Source organism: Syngnathus floridae, chromosome 9 (assembly GCF_059516105.1).
Source record: "Syngnathus floridae isolate MCC-2025c chromosome 9, RoL_Sflo_1.0, whole genome shotgun sequence".
In the NCBI taxonomy this organism is placed as follows: Eukaryota; Metazoa; Chordata; class Actinopteri; order Syngnathiformes; family Syngnathidae; genus Syngnathus; species Syngnathus floridae.
In genome coordinates, this window is record NC_142421.1 from 13,176,832 (window position 1) to 13,195,740 (window position 18,909).

An 18,909-nucleotide genomic window follows, 5' to 3' on the forward strand; every position below is an offset into this window, starting at 1 on the left:
TATGAATTTTATTTTTTGGTATTATGGATGTTTATTGTACGGAGAGCTGCATGCACAGCTACAGGTGGGTGGTGGCTTTTGTTCATACAGCCATGTGAAATGCTGCCAGTCGAGTTTCAGGGACTGAGAATTGGTGATTCCAGGCTAGGCATCTGGAGGTGCACCGAAGTCCAGCTGGCGATGCGTATGTCACCATGGACATTGTTATTTTTACTTTTTAACCATTGTGACACATTTTTTAGAATGTGTCAAAAGGGGGAGGTAGAAAAAAAACAAAAAAAAACAAAGGGGGGAATGGTGAGATTTTAAGTGTTTTCAGATTTGATGGTTTTTAAGTCTTCAACATGCTGGACGAAGGAGAAGAAGCAGCTCGGCAGAAATGAAGTGAATGGGAAACAACATCATGAGATGGAGCCAAAGCCTGGTAACAAGTGTGAAGAGTTTCAAAATAGCTTATAATAAACTGTAGACCTTCACAAGATAGGATCAAATAGGTGATTTGATAGCCTGATTCCAGGCTAGGCATCTGGAGGTACACCGAAGTCCAGCTGGCGATGCGTATGTCACCATGGACATTGTTATTTTTACTTTTTAACCATTGTGACACATTTTTTAGAATGTGTCAAAAGGGGGAGGTAGAAAAAAAACAAAAAAAAAAACAAAGGGGGGAATGGTGAGATTTTAAGTGTTTTCAGATTTGATGGTTTTTAAGTCTTCAACATGCTGGACGAAGGAGAAGAAGCAGCTCGGCAGAAATGAAGTGAATGGGAAACAACATCATGAGATGGAGCCAAAGCCTGGTAACAAGTGTGAAGAGTTTCAAAATAGCTTATAATGAACTGTAGACCTTCACAAGATAGGATCAAATAGGTGGGAGAGTATTAAATGTAAAAAATTAGAACAATAACATACAGACGCCAAACAAATTGGGAACAGGTGGATTATGAACGTTAAAGTTTGAATAACACATTATTCACGTGATTCATTTGCAGGATAAACAATGGAAGGGATTGATAAACTGAACAAATTTAAGATGATTGCGGTAGTATTATGTCGAAAACAAATAGATTCAACAAGTTTTTTTCCCTATAAAATGGTGCCGTTTGGGTTTGAAGTACATAGTCACTTCAAAGGAGGAAAAGCATGATTTAAGATACGTGATTGATCAATGAGAAGGCTATCCCTTGTACCAGGGGGGTCAAACTCATTTGTTCACGGGCCGCAGTGTAGTCATAGCTTCTTTCGGAGGACCGGTATGACTGTCATACCCAAATAAATGTGTGAGCACCTCATATTATATAGAGTAAAAGCTACAAAACAAACTGACAAGTAACTCGCTTTCAAATCAGACAAAAACTGTCTGATATTATTAAAAGTGAAGACAATTTACAATTCGAGTAATGACACATGAATAAAAAGCACAATTTGTCTTCGCGGGCCGCATAAAATCATGTGGCGGGCAGCATCTGGCCCCCAGGCCTTGAGTTTGACACCTGTGCCTTATACAAAGGTAAAGTAGGATTAGAATTTGATAAAACAGATATGGACATCTACATATTCCATTAGTTTAAATTGCTTGCAATACAATTACAAATTAGTTAACACCTGTGTGATTGATTGATTGATTGATTGATTGATTGATTGATTGATTGATTGATTGATTTATTGAGTGACTGACTGAAGGGCTGAGTGACCGAATGGGCAATCGTTCGATGTCTGTCTGTCTATATGTATGTACTATATATGTATGTATGTATTTCGTTATTTGTTTATGTATTTCTCTTTCACATTTTCTTTCTCATCTTCCACTTCTTTCGGCTGCTCCTGTTAGGGGCCGCGACTGCAGAGCGATCGTTTCCATATCTTTCTGTGCCACCAACCATCTGCATGTCCTATCTTTGTCTCTGCCACACTCTCCATTATTTTGGCCAGTAGATTTCCAAGCCTCGCTTCTAACATTCTTTCCGATAACTTCATGCTTTGCTCAATCGACATAACAACACCTCTGTAGCTACTACAGTTCTGCGCATCGCCGTGGTCTGAATTAAGAAATAGAAGTCAACACCTTTCCGGGGAACTTCTCGCTTTTTAGGAATCTCCCCTGCCATCTCTCCTTGATAGTTCCATGCTGTCAATGGAATGTCGTCTAGGCCAATTGCCTTTCCACTCTCCATCTTTTACAAATGTCTGGGTATGAATTTTATCTATATTTATTTTTCTCACTCATTGGCGGCCCCACAGAGGGACTTGTAGCGGCTCCACAGAGGGACGTGGTGTGCCAACAGAGGGACCCTGCTGCCATCAACAATTTTGGTGACCTCAGTAAAACTGAGGTCAACAGAGGGAGTGCAGGAAATGGGGTCAAAATACTAAAAGTCCTGCCTAGCTACAAAAACAGATATGCTCAAACCTCATTGAATAAAGTACATAAGCAGACAAGTATATTCACATATTAAATAAATAAAAGAAACATTTTAAGCATATAATTATACCTACACACCAAATCAATAAAGAAGACATAACTAGACATTTTTCATAAATGGTGATGAGAAAGGTTTTTATAACTTCATGATCTGATATATATATTTCTGAGGACTTTGAAATAACAAATGACTTTTGATATATTGCCTAAATAGCTTAATGACCCTTAAGGAACTGTGGAATGCATGCCTGATGTTTTTTCTGTGAATCATGGACACAGCCAGAGTCGTCTTGACCGTTCAGTACTTGATTGTATCTTATGTTTTGACTAATGCTAGACGCCAGTTTTTGATTACTACTGAACGCTCTGCATAGAGGGAAATAGTTTGCCTAACAAAGAAAAGATACGGTTGGAAGCATGATTAAACTAAGAATAAGCAAAGACATGATGTATCAAAAGAACAGCAATAGATTAATGATGTCACAGCCAAAAGCTAACATAATTTCGTACAAAATGACAAAATTAAAAGAATAAGAATGAGGTACGACAGTGTATGTCCAAGATTGGAGAAGAATGTTCACAGGAAGGTCACGTGGAGATAAAACCAGCAGGTGCCAGAAGGAGCCACCCAAAGACTCGGCTAAAGATGATCGCCAAGGCCGAAAGACGGGAGGGAAGACAACAGCTCCCACCCGAGAACTCGGCCAAAGATGATCGCCAAGGCCGAAAGACGGGATGAAAGAACACAGCCCCCCTCCACACACACACACCAACAGCCCCCCACCTCCATACCGAATCGCCCATAACCAGCACCACTCCCATTGAAGCAGACTCTCCTTCGAACTTGACCCACCCCGAAGACTCATCACCCATCAATCTCGGCCCACAATGTGCTACTGAATATAAAACTGATCTAACAACCTTGGACTTTGCCTTTTCTGAATGGAGACTTTCCGCTCTTGAAGGGCCCAGCGCTGTATTGTACTTTCCTGAAAACAGAGCTTTTTGAACAAGAATTGTGATTGAACTCAACCAATCTGTGTAAGTCTAATTTCTGCTTCAGTGTCTTTGCATTTTCCTAAATCTGAAGAAATTAAACGAGCACGCAGTGAGTAAATTGGATAACAGGTGATTGGCTAAGGCTTTTGCCGTGAGGCGCAGATAACGCGCTCCCTAAATTGTGGACAGAATCCAGCAAGACCAACAATAATATTGATTTCTTTATTACTTTATTTAGATGTATTCTTTCACTGATTCTTCAAGATGATGTATTTGGTCAGAATGTTTGCCGTTTGATGTGATTTCGCCTCATTAAATAAACATGTTTCATAAATCTGACCTGCAAGCGCTGAAGTGATGGAAACTATTATTCATAAGAACAGTGTCATATATAAATGCATTTGTTTTCAAAAAGCTTTTTTTAAATATCCATGCTTTACTACCTACTAAAAGTACAAACCTTTTATGCAATGACCTTTGCATGTCATTTCTATTACTTCACACAAACACTTCATCCATCTGCTCCTGGTTCACCCCCCTGGTCAAGATTTAGAACCAAATTCGGCCCGCCAGTCAAAAAGTTTTCCCACACCTGGGTTAGACCCTCCACAATCTCAGTGAAAAAGCCTTCACGGCCATGTCTCAACCTTTCTGGCATACGTTATAGTTCAACTGAGAATGCAGCTTCCTGGGAATTACTATGAACATATTGAGCATTCAAGATAAAGAACTGTGAAAATAGAACAACCCGTTGAGCGTCACTGTGACCGTGTGCGTTGAAGTCGACAGGGTAGCGGTTCCCTTACTTGACTCAGGTCAGGATGCAAAGGCTTTTGGAAAATGATCTGTGCCTTTACGTTGCTGCTCCATCTCCACACTGACGCCACTCGCATAAAAGCACATACATCAAGGTCAAACGAGATTTATTTAAACATTTGAAAAAAATAATTCAGACGTAAAGCTGCTGTTTGAGCCAAAACAAGAAGACTGCAGGTGGCATTATTGGGAGGCGGCGGTGGCACTGATTTCCTCAGTCCACTTCTCCAGAAAGTCATGCAGGTTCCCATTGAACACATCCATTCCTTTGTGCGACAAATGCACTCCATCGGGTTGGTAGAGGCCCGTGTTGGCCCCGCAGCGGATGTTGTCGTGGGTCAGAGACATGCCGCCCACCTCGGCAATAATGTTGTGGATGCGGCGGTTGACTGTGCTTCGGACCAGATCCACTTCGTGGGCGTCAGCTGAGTGACGCCACGCCCGACGGGGAAGGATCTGGGACCAAACAAGGACGCAGTACGGGAAGGCAGTCCTCACGGAAACCAGGTCTCTCCTGACAGACGCCAGCAGATTGCTGGGCGTTTCCGTGTTCAAGTCGTTACCGCCCAGGTGCATGATGATGACGTGGGGGTCGGGCCAGCTGACCTTGAGCTGCTGGAGCAGGGGCAGCAGCTGGGGCCAGGTCAAGCCCTGGATTCCCTTCCACCAGAGCACCACCTTGTCGGAGTCCATGCCCAGCTGCGCACCTACCTCCACTGATTTGGCCCGTGACTCCGCCCAGTACACCAGTGAATGGCCGCAAATCCAAACGTTGCGGGGCCCAAGGCCAACTGGTTTTCCTGCAGACATGGAGGAAAACTGATGGGTGACGCTCCTAAGCTGCTTGACATAGTGCATTAGCGCCTCTTATCAGATAGTGTTCACATCCAAAGGAAGGTAGTTGGCGACCTTCTCAGGATGTGTAAAGTCAAAGGTTGAAAAAGGTTGAAAAATAACAATAACCTACCTTGGCCTATTGAATTCATTTTGTAGCAGCAGATGAGCAAAAGCCCAGACAATCTGACCAGTGGTTTCCAACCGCAGGGCCATGACATCAGCTCACACGTCAAGCATAAACCAAGTGGCAGCCCTACTGTTAGGTGAGCTAGACAGCCGCCTGGGGCAGCAAAATCAAAGGGGTGGCAAAATGTCATGGGCGGCAAAATCATCAAGTGAAAAATTCCGCCCTGTCATTTTTGCCGTCCACTCCAGCGCTCTCACTCAGACCACCAATTTCCAAGTTATCTTTGAACTACTCTAGTAGTTCAAACTACTATTAATAGTTCAAAGATAACTTGGAAATTGGTGGTGGTTGGGGCGGGTGCACCATTTTTGGAAGTTGCCTTGGGCGACAAATGCCCTTGGCCCTGGTGGCAGGGAGATATCTGTGATACTTACTATATAGCTGATACTTGCCACCACTCATAGTAATATAGGTAGCATCCAATTGTGACTGCAAAGTAACTGGAGTCATATCACTTCAGAGATGGAAGCAATGTGTTACACAAGTCGTTACTGTAAACCCGGATCGTGTTTTTGTTTAGATTTTTTTTAAATATGTTACTAGCATCGATAGCCAGGACAGAGAGTTTTCTAACGTCAAAGATGTGCCTTCTTGGCTCAATAAAGGCTGGGAAACACTGGACCAGACAATGTAATTATTCATTCGGTTAGCTTCCTCTGCCTCTCAAAATGTCATATGAGCAGACGTCTACTACAAACAAATGATGTGTTGTAGCACTTGCATCCTTGGTACGTGGCGGATGTGCCTTCCGTGAAAAAATGACTGACACAAAGACAAAGTTCCACATGATTGTGGCTAACTAGCAAGAAAATGCTACTAGCTGTGTGATTCCAAGGGCAGGGGAGAGGCTAAACTTGGTAGCAGGCTTAGTGTAAGACATTTTCCTGTTTGTCTAGCTATCGTGGCTAGCTTGGTCTCAGAAGGCGCATCCTTAAACCAATCGCTTTTGTCAAGCTAAACATGAGGTTCTATACTGTACATGCATGCCACCACACACACGACACGTTTCAGGTAAGTAGAAAAGCTCTTCAAAGAATTGGCTACAAACCCGACGGAGATGACGTGGCTAATTTTAGCTGACAAACATGGATAGGACGGTGCGCTAAATTGGCTGCTGTCAAAATTAAAATGTCAGAATAGCAAAGATGTTGACTTTACTTACCCTGACTCTGAACCAAGACTTACCACAGTTGAAACAAAACAGAACAGCCTTTGACAACAAGCTACAGTTAACACCTTGTCTCAACGTGAATGGCAGTCTGTCCAAAGTGACGTCTTGATGCAGAAATGTTTTCATGGGTGAAAGCTTTTGTCAACATGGCTTACATATGTGGCTCCAACAAAAATTGAATTTTTTTGCCAGGTAAACTTTACATTATCAGGAGCTCTGTACCTAATGTCTTTGTTCTCATGCCACGCAACTTCAAGCCATGTCCTCGAAAGCTGACCACCACAGCGATGGAAACGCAACATCGATCAACACAACGCAGAAAAGGAGTTGAGCAGCAAAACACTCGCTGGTCAAAATTCCTGCACGTGAAGTAAAGATCCAGCAAGCTGTGAAAAGTTGACAAAAACATTGGACACCTGCAAAATATGACTCGCTTTTGCCAGCAATGAGACTATCTATCTATCTATCTATCTACCTGTCTGTCTGTCTGTCTGTCTGTCTGTCTGTCTGTCGGTCGGTCGGTCTGTCGGTCGGTCTGTCTGTCGGTCGGTCTGTCGGTCTGTCTGTCTATCTAGCTGGGCCATGACTTAAGCAATGACTTGACATTGAAAACATTTGCTGGCAAGCGGACCGCTACCAAGACATGGTAAGTTTGTGCGCCTTAGCAAGTGCTGCTCACTGCCGGTAGCAGTTTTGACACAAGATGCTAGGGAGATGCTAGCAAAAGTTTATGAAGACACAGAAGTTACTTGGCGGAGACACTTGCAGTTAGCTTCTTTTCTTGACATCTGTACTCAAATACTAGCGTTCACTAGCGTGCGCTGCGAGGGACGAAAACCTTGGAAGCTCAATATGATTTTCTGCTAAGTTGAAATGAGGCGATGGAACTCTTCCTTGCTTTTGAAGACATCTCACCTTTTGTATTAAGGGCGAAACGCCTTTGAGAGCCAACAAGAGTCTGGATCCCTGCATTCAACTTCAGCAGATGATCTTGAGCTGGATGGCTGACAACCGACAGCCAAACATAATTACTAGTGATGGGTCCGGCAACACCGATGCGACGGTGCATGTGTCGAGCTCATAGAGCGAAGCCCCGTGTCGGTGCGCATATCGCTTTAAAAAAGCCACGTGACCGAACGAGCAGCATTGTAGTCTGTCAAGGAAGCGCGCTTTAGCTCTGTTAAAGGAAGCGCATTATCAACGGGATGGATCTGCTAAAACAATAACTGATCTTTTGCGGTTCATCCTCAAAGTTATCAAGAATTATGGTGCAGCCCCAAGTCAGATACTGGGACAATCAAAAGACACTGCATTCCAACCTCATCTGTGCCGTGTGAGTGTGTGTTTTCAACGGCGGGAGAAATTCCGTCTAAAAAACGCAACAGGCTCAATTTCAAAACATTGGAAAAACTTGTTTTAAATAAAAATTTGTAAAAAACAAATCTCAGTGCACAAGCATCCTCTTTCACAACATGTTCACTTTGATTTTCATGTTACGATACATGTTCACATTATTGATTGACTAACTATAAAATAAAATATATTTTCAATTTAAACGAATATGTGAAACAATACAATATAAAATTACTTAAATTACTTAATGTATATACTAGGTCATCAAATCAGTGTCAGTCGTGTCTGTCAACTAGGTTGCCTGTAGTACTTTTAAGGTCCAGCGGGTGTCAGCAGTCAGCGACACAGTGTCAATACAGTTTGCCAATGTGTCAGACGACACACGATGCCTCATGGACCCATCACTAATAATTACGTACCACGGTTTTTTTTTCCCTTTCATGGATGACACATCTTCATGAAACCTACTGAAAGTCATAAAGACAGTTCCTCAGCACGACAATCTATATCAAATCAGGAGGACCAAGGTTGAGACTCATGAAGTAATGCATCGTCAAGACAATGAACATTGATACCTGAGGCAATCATGGCACCATTGCCTGGTTTCTGGTGGCCTTGTGCGTCCCTGGACTGCTGTTCTTGCAGGTCCACCAGCTTCTGGTTGTACAAATCCAACTGCAACACAACAAAATACAGCAGCTGGAGCAGCTGGAGCAGCTGGAGCAGGTAAATGCTGCAGCAGCAGACTGTACCTTCTCTTTCTGCTTGCTTTTCACGACACCAACTTGCTCGAGTAAGCCAGCGGGACCGGAGGCCAACGGCAACTCCGACGGCAAACTAAACTGGACCGATTTGAGTGGCGTTGCTGCTGGTGTCGCAGCCAAACACTTGACGCTTTTAATGACCTGCAGGCATTTGGCCACTGTTGTGGAGATGTTGGACTGATCCTTGGTGTCAGTCACCAATGGCGAGGTTCCTCGGGTGGCAGTTCCAGGGGGGCGTGGTTCAGAGGAGCAAAGGGCTGGAGCTACAGACGGCTTTGCGTCCCTGGAGGCCACCGTGAAAATAGGTTGTCCAGGAAGACGTCGAGGAGGCGGTCCGGGAGGTGGTCCAGGGGGAAGACGGCCAATGGCAGCAGGAGGAACTTTGGGGGAAATCTCCAGCGGCCAGTTGACTGGAGGGGACGGATGGCGGTAGTGTGCAGGGGGAGGCCCAGCAGGTGGTCTGGGCGCAGATGAGGCGCTTCCCATTGTTTTGGTAAGATCTTGCAGCTCTTGAGCCCTTTTGAGCATCTCCAACTCTTGTTGATTGAGGAATTCTTCATACTCGGAAATACCTTTTTTTTTGCTAGAGGGCTCCGAACTGGATGATCTGGTGGGGCATGGGGAAGGGAAAGTGTCCGCCTGCAGCGATGAGGCTCCGTGTCTCAAGGCTCCTTCCCATGTTGTTGAAGTCCCCTCTCTCTTGGCCGACGAGGCATTGCTGGCCAGCTGCGACATGTCTTCCATGGTCAACTTCAGGCCAATCGTACGCAGCAAAGTCTGGATCTGGCGATAGGGGGCAGTCTTGGGCACCTGAGCAGTTCTTTCCACAGACGCTGATTTCTTCTCATCGTGCACAGCCACACGGGTGCCAGAAGATTCTTGAGCCAAACCAACAATCCAAGAGAAGTCTTTGCCATCTTCAAGCGCCCGTTCATGTGGCAGAAGTTCGTCGATGACAGGAACCGGTTCTGCTCTTATTTCAGGATTCTCCTTCTTCTGAAGCATATCAAGAAAGCGATCGAGTGGGGGCTTTGTCGTATTTGCGCAGGCTGGCGAGGGGCTTTTGGACAGCGGTTGTGTGGGAGAGGATGGTCTGAAGGACGTTTGCAGAGATGACGAGACAAAAGCCGATGACGGCGCACACGAGACAGAGGCCGACGACGGCGCACAATCTTCTGGAGACTGGCACGGCGCACACGAGACAGAGGCCGACCACGGCGCACAATCTTCTGGAGCCTGGCACTTTGGCTGGGGACTGTGATGCGGTTGGTCCGCGCATGTCAGGTCACGGTACGGATCATCGTAAACCTCGTAGCGATCCATGTAACGCTGGCCAACGGAGGAAGGGCTCTCAAACGGGCCTTTACCATAGCTGTCGTACGCTCGCTCACCATACAGAGGACTGGCAAAAACGCTAGCATAGCTATCAGCATAGCTATCAGTATAGCCATCAGCATAGCGCTCGGCTAAGTGTGGGTATGGCTGGCCAGAGTAAAGCTCGTCATACGTTGGTGGAAGACGGCGGGGGTACTCCGGCTCCTCTTGCCGTTTCTTCAAAATGGAGCGGACAGGTCTGAACTCCGCCAAAGGGTTGGCGATGCGACCGTGGTCGTAGTCTATGCACGTTCGTTGTCGGGGCTCCGGGCCCCGGAGAGCCATCAGCGACTTCTTGAAGGCAATCATATCATTGAGCTCCTCCAGTTCTCGCTTCTTTCTTGCCAGCTCGTCATCCACCGGTCCTGCACGAGCCCTGGGAAGAGGACTGCGCTCCCTCCTCCTCCTGTGCCCCTGGTCTTGCTCCCCACTGACTTTGCTCCTTCTTGCTCCAGCTCTTTCCCAGCTAGCGCTCCTGCTACGACTTCTGGTACGCCTGTAGTGGCGTTCCCGACTGGCGCTTCGTCTATGCCGGCTGCTTTTTTGCTTGCGTTCCAGACTCGTGCTGCGTCTCCTTTTGATTTGTCGTCCAAACTTGTCTTTGGGTGGACTTGGACTCGGACTCCGGCTGTAGCCTCGATGCAGACTCGCCGTCCACTTGTCCTGAGCTCGCAATTGTTTCACCACTGTCTTCAGCCTGTCGCTGCTCGCCACCTCCTTCCTTTAAGGGAAGACGAAATGATTGCCATGGTTCAAAACATTCAATGGGGCGGGATCAAATTACTTACTTGGAGTCATCTGAGGAGTTTGCCAGCTTGATGCTCATCTGAGGAGTAGAAGGAAGCGTTAACAATATGAGTAGGAAAGCGCATTGGGCATTGACTGCATGCTTAGTTGGACGTGAGATGTGCTCCATCCATGCTCTTTGGTTTGTAATTGTCCTGTTTAAGAAGCAGAGTGTCAGTGCTGGGTCCTTGCTCTGCTTGGATAGTTGTTGTCGCAACAGCAAAGCAGCTCGTGTCAGGCCCGCTCTGGGTACTTATGCGCAATGTTGGCGAATATGAGTGTGTTCCTGTGCCTTTTTACACAGTTAGCCAGTGGATGATGGTGACTGTGACGCCAGGACATGACACATTTGCCTTGATCCATACACTCAGCCACCCACCCAGCCACCTTCTTTGCAGCTGGTTCGCAACTACCTTGCCTAACAAAACAAACAAAGAATCCAAATCATCAAGCGACGGCGGGCCATAACCTTTTTGCTTGGCATCATAGCGTCTTTGCTTGGTATCAAATATAGAGGTTGGTAAAGGCATTTGGGGGTGGCGACGAGGCGCAGAGGTTGACTTTCGAAAGAGCGCGCTCACCTTCCCTTTGCCGACGGTGGGGGCGCCCAGTTTTCTAGCTGGTAAGAAAACACTCTCGGCGCAGTGTTTGATCCTGATAGCCTGGTGGCCGCCCGCTGCATTGTCGTGCTGGAGCAAAAAGCACACATGAGCACCGCCGAACGAGGGCTGGGCCCCGAGACCAGCCCAAACTTGACTTACCGGGACCACGCTGAACTCCACCTTCTCGTTCAACTGCAATTTCCTTTTTCCGATGACTTCAGACAAGGAGAAGAAGAGTTGTGGGTTCTGCGTGCACTTGATGAGGCCATGCTCCTCTGAAAACTCGATGACAATGCCCTGCAAAGGCGCGCAAGCGTCAAGCGCCACCTGCCCTCACCGCCGATTGAGGAAAACAGCTTACATGTCGCCGTTGCTCCGTGGACTCTTCAAAGGTGGCGGGAAGGATTTCCACCAAAGTGGCTCGCTCTTCTTTGGTCTCCCGATTGACGGCCACGTTGAAGCGCACCTGCAAACGGTGACTGTCAGCACAGCACAGCATTGTGCTTGTCCTGTATTTTGCTCGTCAACTCATCGCTAACAGTCGTCGCCGTGAGTCCACTCACAAAGTGGAACCAATGTAAATGGCGCCGTACAGAACCTGTGGCCACCACCGTGGTTGGCTTCCAGCCTGAATTTAAAGGAATTGTAAAGACAATACTGATGGTGCCTGACATTTTGAGCACCTGAAATTGAGTCCCTTACATTTTTTGTTGAGTAAAATGGAAACAACACACTGTAAAGAGTGGCATTCATACTATCAAAGTCAAAAGAATAACTTGAAGTGCACTGTGCCAAGGACATTTCAAGCAGATACTTGTTTTGTTTTGAATTTCGTCTCATCGATTCAAACCAATGGCGGGCGGGGATTGACAGACCATTTGACGAGTGGCGGCAGGCCTTGCGCGCGCATGGCCCTGTCAAAAGTGCGCCCACCTTCGTGACAAGTGTTTGGGCGCCTTTGTGAGTGCAGGAGCGTTTTCCTCCTCACCTTGTCTCCAGTCAACATGGTGGCGCCGGTCAGGAGGTCACCGGGCCCAAAAGAAAGCTGCTTCTGGCGACCCTCCACGGTCATCACCAGCCGCCCGACCTCCTCTTGTGTCTTTCCCTGGCCATCCACTTCTTGTTTGGGGTCCGTTTGCTCCTGCTTGATCTTCACGTCTTCCTCTGCAATTGTTCCCTGCAAGACAGCACAGGCTGGGCGCATTCCCTAAGCATTTGGGCTGGCCCATATGGCCACGAACTTCAAGCTCTCATATTATTCTTGCACTCATATGCGCTGCTGTGACAAGTGAATTTCCCCGCTGTGGGATGAATAAAGTTCAATCAATCATTGCCTGTTTTTCGCCCTTTGCTTACAAAAGGACACAAAGGAATCTTTTGAGAAGTGAAAGTCCTCGCGACAATCGCTTACAATGCCTTGTGATGGCTTACAATGTCGTATGATGGCTTACGATGCCTTACAATGGCTTACGGTGGTTTACGATGCTTACGGTGACTTACGATAGCTTACGATGGGTCACGATTACTTAACTAATGCCCCCCCGCCTGCACGAACACAGTGAGAGGCAGAAGCGCTCATACCAGCTCATCCTGGGGCTCCTGCTTGATTTTTGTTTCCTCCGCTTTGCTTTTCTCCTGAGAGATAGAAATGCACATCCTCATCCTTGTTCTTACTAGCCAACAATGCCGTTTTCACCTGCTCGTCTGGGATCTCCTTTTCCATGCGGTGTCTTCTGGCCGCTTTGAGGACAGTACCGTCGAAGCGTTCCTTGCTGATTTCCAGCTGACTGTCAGGAATGGGCACGTTGAAGCCCAGCAGCGTCCACTGTGGTAAGCGGGTGGACGCAGCGTCAAAAGGCAGGAAGCTGGCGGCCAACGGCAGACGAAGACTCTCGAGGGAGTATGCTACAAAACTCACCTTGTCCTTGGCGGCAGCAAGTCCCGCAGACGCCGCCTCCCTCCACTTCTTGTCTTTCGACTCCTTCTCCTCTTTCTTTTTCTTCTTGTCCTCCTCCTCTTGCCATCTCTTCTCCGTCTCGATTCGGTCCTCCACCATCTTGGTCCGACGGAGTCTGATGGCCCTCTTTTCGTCCTCAACCTTTGCAGGTACAAAGCCGTCAGGGTCCGTTTGTAATCTATAAGGGTCATTCACGACAGGACTAACCTGGGTTAGAGTGAATTCAACCTCTTTGTTAACGTCTTGGGCATCAAATTCTGTGTCACTGAAGTTCTCGCAGAGGTTGAAGGGCAACTCTCCGTGCTCCTCGCAGGTCAGGATGCCCTCAGACCCAGCCAAGCTCTTGATGACACCCTGGAGCGGCGGCGTACAGTCCAAAGTGCTGTGTGTGCGTGTGTGTGCATGTGTGTGTGCGAGCGTACGTGTGTGAGCGTGCGTGCGCGTGCCTGTGTGTGTGTATATGCAGACACGTCAGCAGACCCCCCTACCAGTTTTCGCTTCTCCTTGGTGTGAACAAAGGTGAAGGGTGTCTTGGGACGAATGTTGGTGGCACGCTTCTTCTGCGTCCTGGTGTCCACCAGCAGGCTGAGGAGCACGCGGTCGTTCTTCAGTAGCGTGACACTACAATCCCGTTGGTCAAAGGTCACGTTGGTGTGGAGGGGTCCGATGTTGGCAAAGATCTGCCCTGGGTAGCCTTGCTTAGCAGCCTGCGCGCCAAACAAACTCAAAACCGAGGTTCCCGAGACATCAAGCGACGGACGGGACGGGCGCTTACCGTGGCCTTGATGATGGGCTGGCTGACCACGCCCTCGTACAGTTCGGGGTCCAGCCACATATTGGCCGGCAGCAGCTTGACCTTTGCTGGCAGCGCCGTCTTTGAGGTGGAGCTGCAGAGGGTCAGCAGGAGAGGCTCCTTCACCCGCTGGATCCGAATTGCCCGCTGGCCCGCTCGCAGCTGATAGATGGGAGTACAGACAGACATTTGTAGCTTGGTCCCGGTTCCCAGCCTCACCAAGGTCTTACCTTGTGAAGTGTGAACTCCACTTGTTCGTCCACGTCTTCGGCGGTAAAGTCCACCTCGCTAAAGTTCTCCTTGAGGTCAAAGGGAAGCTCGCCATGCGTACTCGACTTGATCACGCCTTCGGTGTCACCCACGCTGACGATGGTGCCCTGCGAAGTGGCATGACACAAAGTGTGACCCGAGGATGGGAGGGAGGTGCAAAATGCCAACGCCGTCCAACGTGGATTGACCAGAATCCAACGCAGACGCGTCCGAGTCCAACACCTCGACGGGGAGCTGAACGCAGACCAATTGAAAGGATTGGAGTCAAAAGGGCTTCCATTGGCGCAGCCTTACCGTTTCACGGGTCTCCACTGTAAACCGGAAGGTTTCAGGGATCTTGGGTCGGATGTTGGTGGCGCGCCTCTTTTCGGTGACTATGTCACTCAACAAGTTGATGAGAACTTGATCGTTCTTTAGTAAAGTGACGGTGCTGTCCTTCCTGTCGAAGGGCAGGTTGAGCCTCACCGGCACAATGTCCACGTGCACCTGGCCGGGCAACTGCCGCTCGCCGGCCTGCGGGAAGACAAGAGCTGGGCGACGGGAAGGGGAGGCCGCCACCTTCGTCCCTGCGGGCTGGCCGGACAGAGCTAACCTGTGCCTCCACGATGGGCTGGCTGACCACACCTTCGTAGATGTCCTGGTCCACGTTCTCCGTGCCCCCAGGTGCTACTTTCACATCCGTGGCGATCTGGGCGTTCTGGCAGCAACGTACAGCACGGTCACAATTGGACTGTCGCAGGCGTCTTAGCCAACAATGAGCGTCATGCCTGTGCGTCACACCTTCAAGATACAGGCAGTGAAATGCACTCGCACGCCAGGCTTCATGGCTTTGGGGTTCCCGAAGAAGACGCCAAAGTCAAAGGTGAACTTTTCCATGTCTTCTCGCTCGATGTGGCCAAATGTGGGCTGAGGACACAAAGCATGCCAACAAAATTCATTCCAACTTTTGCATGTTCACCACAGCTCACGTCCACATCTTCGACTTTTGCCCTTAGAGTTAGTGTGCATCAGGTCAAAAAGTGTCGTCATGACATGATTATAGAATAGAAAAAGTCATTGAACAGCAGGTACACAACGCCCCCACAAGCCGAAACACGGTAGTCTGATTCGTAACGCCATTCCAGCGCCATTTTGCCACTTGCCCATGACTGAAAATGACACCGCAGTTCTGGGCAGGCTCAGGTGCTGGTCGATCACTAACTTGATTGATTGATTTCCTCATTTGTGCTCACTGTTAGCCATAGTACCAGAAAGGCCGAGTCAGGCCAGGTCGAGCAGGACCTACCCCGATGAATGAGATGATGCCTGTCGATCTGCCCGCCGGAGGCCTGACAACAAGGGCAAATCACATGGCTGGTCAAGCGGCCAATCACACGCCATCAGGCGAGTGTGAGCGGCGTAGACCTACTTGTCAAATGATCGCTTTCCCAACAGTCCCAAGACTTTGGCTGTCCCGCCGGCTTCTGCTGCCAGGGCGGAGTCGGCAGATGCAGTTTTGGAGGCGAGCGCTGTTTCCAGGACGGCAGCAGGTTCGTCAGGCACCGGCTTACTTTCAGCCGTGGTACCGTTCGTGGGTGGGGCTGAAATCAACGCTTTAATCTGACGGACAAAATTCAGAGACGTTAACGCCGCCGCCCGGCAAGGGAGCCCGCTCACTCACCCACTGGGGCTGCTCCGGCGACGGATCGCTTGCTGCTCCCTGCACGGGCATCTGCAACAGCGACAAAACGGACACTTTGTTGGAAAAGATGGATAGCATTAGTGTGCACTGTGAAAGTCATTTCATTTTGTGATAACTTATTTACTCCAAAGAAGAATGGAACACTTTGCCACTTCGTGGTCAGATAAGCAGGCTGCCATGCCAGACTCAAACAGGTCTCGGGCAAAATGGTGACCTGGGTGAGTTGTGAGTCTGAAGATAAAGGGGAACCATCCAAGTATGCTTGACCTGGATTCATCCTTTATTCTTTCTTTGGGGCTGTTGGAGTCAGGAATCAAACCGCCAACCTTTTGAAGACCGGACGACCCACTGGACCAGCTTAACCACAGCCGACAACACACAGACAACTTTGTTTTCAACTAAACACAACATTGTTTTTATTTGACCCAAGTCACACTCATTGTTGATTGATTTATTTCACTATTTCCATTCATTCATTTTCTGTATTGCATTTCCTCACGAGGCTCGCGGGCGTGCTGATGCCAGCTGACTTTGGGTGGTAGCCGGGGGGTAGAGATGCACCGATCCGGCTTTTTCAGTTTCGATACCGATACCGATGCCATGGCTTTGCATATCGGTCGATACCAGATACCGATCCGATATTATGGTTGATTTAACAAGCTACATACCTCTACATGTGGAAAAATAAAATATAGCATCGGGACAAGAAAATAAACAAGTGACTTGGTCAAATACAATAATCAAGCAATGTAAACATGTGTTTGCACACTTTCTCATACATTTCTGACAGTGCGGTCTCAGAAAAATACTTGCGCGATGGCAAATTGTACCGTGGCTCCAGGTGCTCAAGTAAACGTCGGAAGCCCTCGTTTTCAACAACACTCATCGGTTGTCCATCCAAAACCATGAATTCCAGCACTTTCTCAGTAATTCTCATAGCTTTTGCGCTATTGCCTGGGAATTTCTCCCGTCTTTGCAGTGCATCTGCTAACGTTAACTGCCGTGTAGGTCCACCTCCCGCTCCCTTAGATCTGCTCAACTGCTGGAACTCCTGGTGCTCCGTTGCATGGTGTTTATGGAGATGCTTAATTAAATTGGTAGTACTATAACTGGCAGTACTACCGCCACCCCTGGCAACATTAGCTTTGCAGACATTACAAACTGCCGTCGACCTTGTTGGCGTGTTCAGTTTAAAGTACCTCCACACAGCTGACTCTTTCGTTCGCTCCATGTTTGCGTTTGTTTAGTAAACTCTCGTGGCATGCGGCACACGTGCTGCTGACGTATGACGTAGCCCGCGTCCCAATAGATTAAGGAAAGGATCGGCTCACAGATGGGCTGCATTTTCCGATACCCGATCCATCTATTTTGTTGATATCGGGGCCGATATCCGATCCAGATATCGGATTGGTGCATCTCTAGCCGAGGGACACCCTGAAATGGTTGCTGGCCCATCGCAGGGCACACATAGACAAACATTTACACTCACAATCCCAATTGACACAATGGACAATTTGGAGCGGTCAATCGGCCTACTATGTGTGTTTTTGGAATGTGGGAGGAAACCGGACTTTCTTTGCAAAGGACATAAAGCAAAACAGGCGGAAATCTAAACTCACCCAGTCTTGGGGAGGCGGTCCGGGGAAGCCAAATGGAGGGATGCAGCGCTGAGGGGGGACCGCTTTACCCACATCCGGAAGCAGAGGCAGGCAGGGAGTGTGCGCCGGGCCATACGGGTCCCAGCCCGGAAGAGGCATGTCGGGGTCCCAGTGAGGGGGAGGAATCGGATGAGGACCCCAGCCTGGTGACGGGGGTCGGCCAGTGTTCCATTCATCCGGCGGGGGGGGGGCCCAACCTCCAGGAGGGGGCGGGCCCCAACCTCTAGAAGGGGGCGGACCCCAGCCTCCAGGAGGAGGGGGAACCCAGTTTCCCAGAGGAGTGGGACCCCAGCCCTCAGGAGGGGGCAGGCCGGGAGTGCCGCAGCCCTCAGGAGGGGGTAGGCCGGGCGGGCCCCAGCCCTCAGGAGGGGGCAGGCGCCAGCCCTCGGGAGGGGGCGGGCGCCAGCCCTCGGGAGGGGGCGGGCCCCAGCCTTCGGGAGGAGGTGGGCCTGGCGGGCACCAGCCCCCAGGTGGTCGTGGGCCGAGACTGCCTGGCGTCGGGGGGCCGCATCCTCCCGGAGGCGGAGGGCCCCAGCCCGGGGGCGGCAATGGGCCCCAGCCTCCTGGAGGAGAGGGGCCCCGTTCTCTGGGCGATGGCCAACAGCCCGGAGGTGGCGGTCCATCTTGGTAGGGATTTCGTCTTCGACCCATCGCGTCGCTGTTTTGTGCTAGATAGCTAAACTAGGAAGCTAACGAGTTGAGGAAAGTAATGAAGTCATTATGTTCAGAAATCGACGTCCGTGTTGGTGGTTAATCCTCTCTTTTTTTCTGCTGACTTGAATGACAAAATGTTAGAAAGAACAAGCGTGCCGAAGAATGAGAGCGACGTGTTCTCCGGCGTTGCCAATGAGTCATGCGTTGTCAGTTGGTGCTTCATCCTCTTCGGTTTTCTTCTTCTTCCATGCGGCGCGCGAGCATTCACACGTCAGGCTCTTTAGCGCCGTCTAAAGTTCAGTTCATGTTTCAATGTGACGTTTTCGTTTGTAAGTCAAGGGACATTTCTTATGTACCACTTCGATTTGTTGATAAAATTAGAATGTAATGTATGGAACGATTATCCCCGATGATGTAGAATCCAGTACACACTGCATACATCATGGTAAAAGGAGACAGTGTTATATTGAACATCCTGTATTAAAGTGTTCAGTGCAGCAGGATACATAACTTGAATATACTTTGGTGACTTTGTGAGTGAGAGACAGAAAAAATAAAATGACTAAGCATGTGCATGTGTGAACG

The 18,909-nt window shown here is 48.8% G+C and overlaps 1 protein-coding gene across 3 annotated transcripts; it reads right to left on the bottom strand.

The window, feature by feature from the left end:
* Positions 1 to 4,327: 4,327 nt before the first annotated feature.
* Positions 4,328 to 18,575, bottom strand: LOC148393606 (uncharacterized). 3 transcript variants are annotated; one of them, XM_088384358.1, is made up of 22 exons: positions 17,632 to 18,575; positions 15,992 to 16,042; positions 15,740 to 15,930; positions 15,617 to 15,659; positions 15,112 to 15,237; positions 14,924 to 15,028; positions 14,626 to 14,844; positions 14,292 to 14,438; positions 14,044 to 14,223; positions 13,757 to 13,975; positions 13,476 to 13,622; positions 13,230 to 13,409; positions 13,008 to 13,136; positions 12,893 to 12,946; positions 12,300 to 12,488; positions 11,673 to 11,777; positions 11,471 to 11,608; positions 11,291 to 11,398; positions 10,712 to 10,749; positions 8,538 to 10,644; positions 8,361 to 8,460; positions 4,328 to 5,037 (listed from the first exon to the last, which is right to left on the bottom strand). In XM_088384358.1, the coding sequence occupies exons 1-22, from the start codon at positions 18,319 to 18,321 to the stop codon at positions 4,421 to 4,423; spliced, it is 5,883 nt and encodes a 1,960-aa protein (XP_088240484.1). In that variant the 5' UTR covers positions 18,322 to 18,575; the 3' UTR covers positions 4,328 to 4,420. The 3 variants fall into 3 exon arrangements, with proteins under 3 accessions (XP_088240484.1, XP_088240486.1, XP_088240485.1); XM_088384360.1 differs by lacking the exon at positions 4,328 to 5,037 and adding an exon at positions 7,891 to 8,252; XM_088384359.1 differs by lacking the exon at positions 4,328 to 5,037 and adding an exon at positions 7,891 to 8,288.
* Between the last annotated feature and the right edge of the window lie 334 nt (positions 18,576 to 18,909).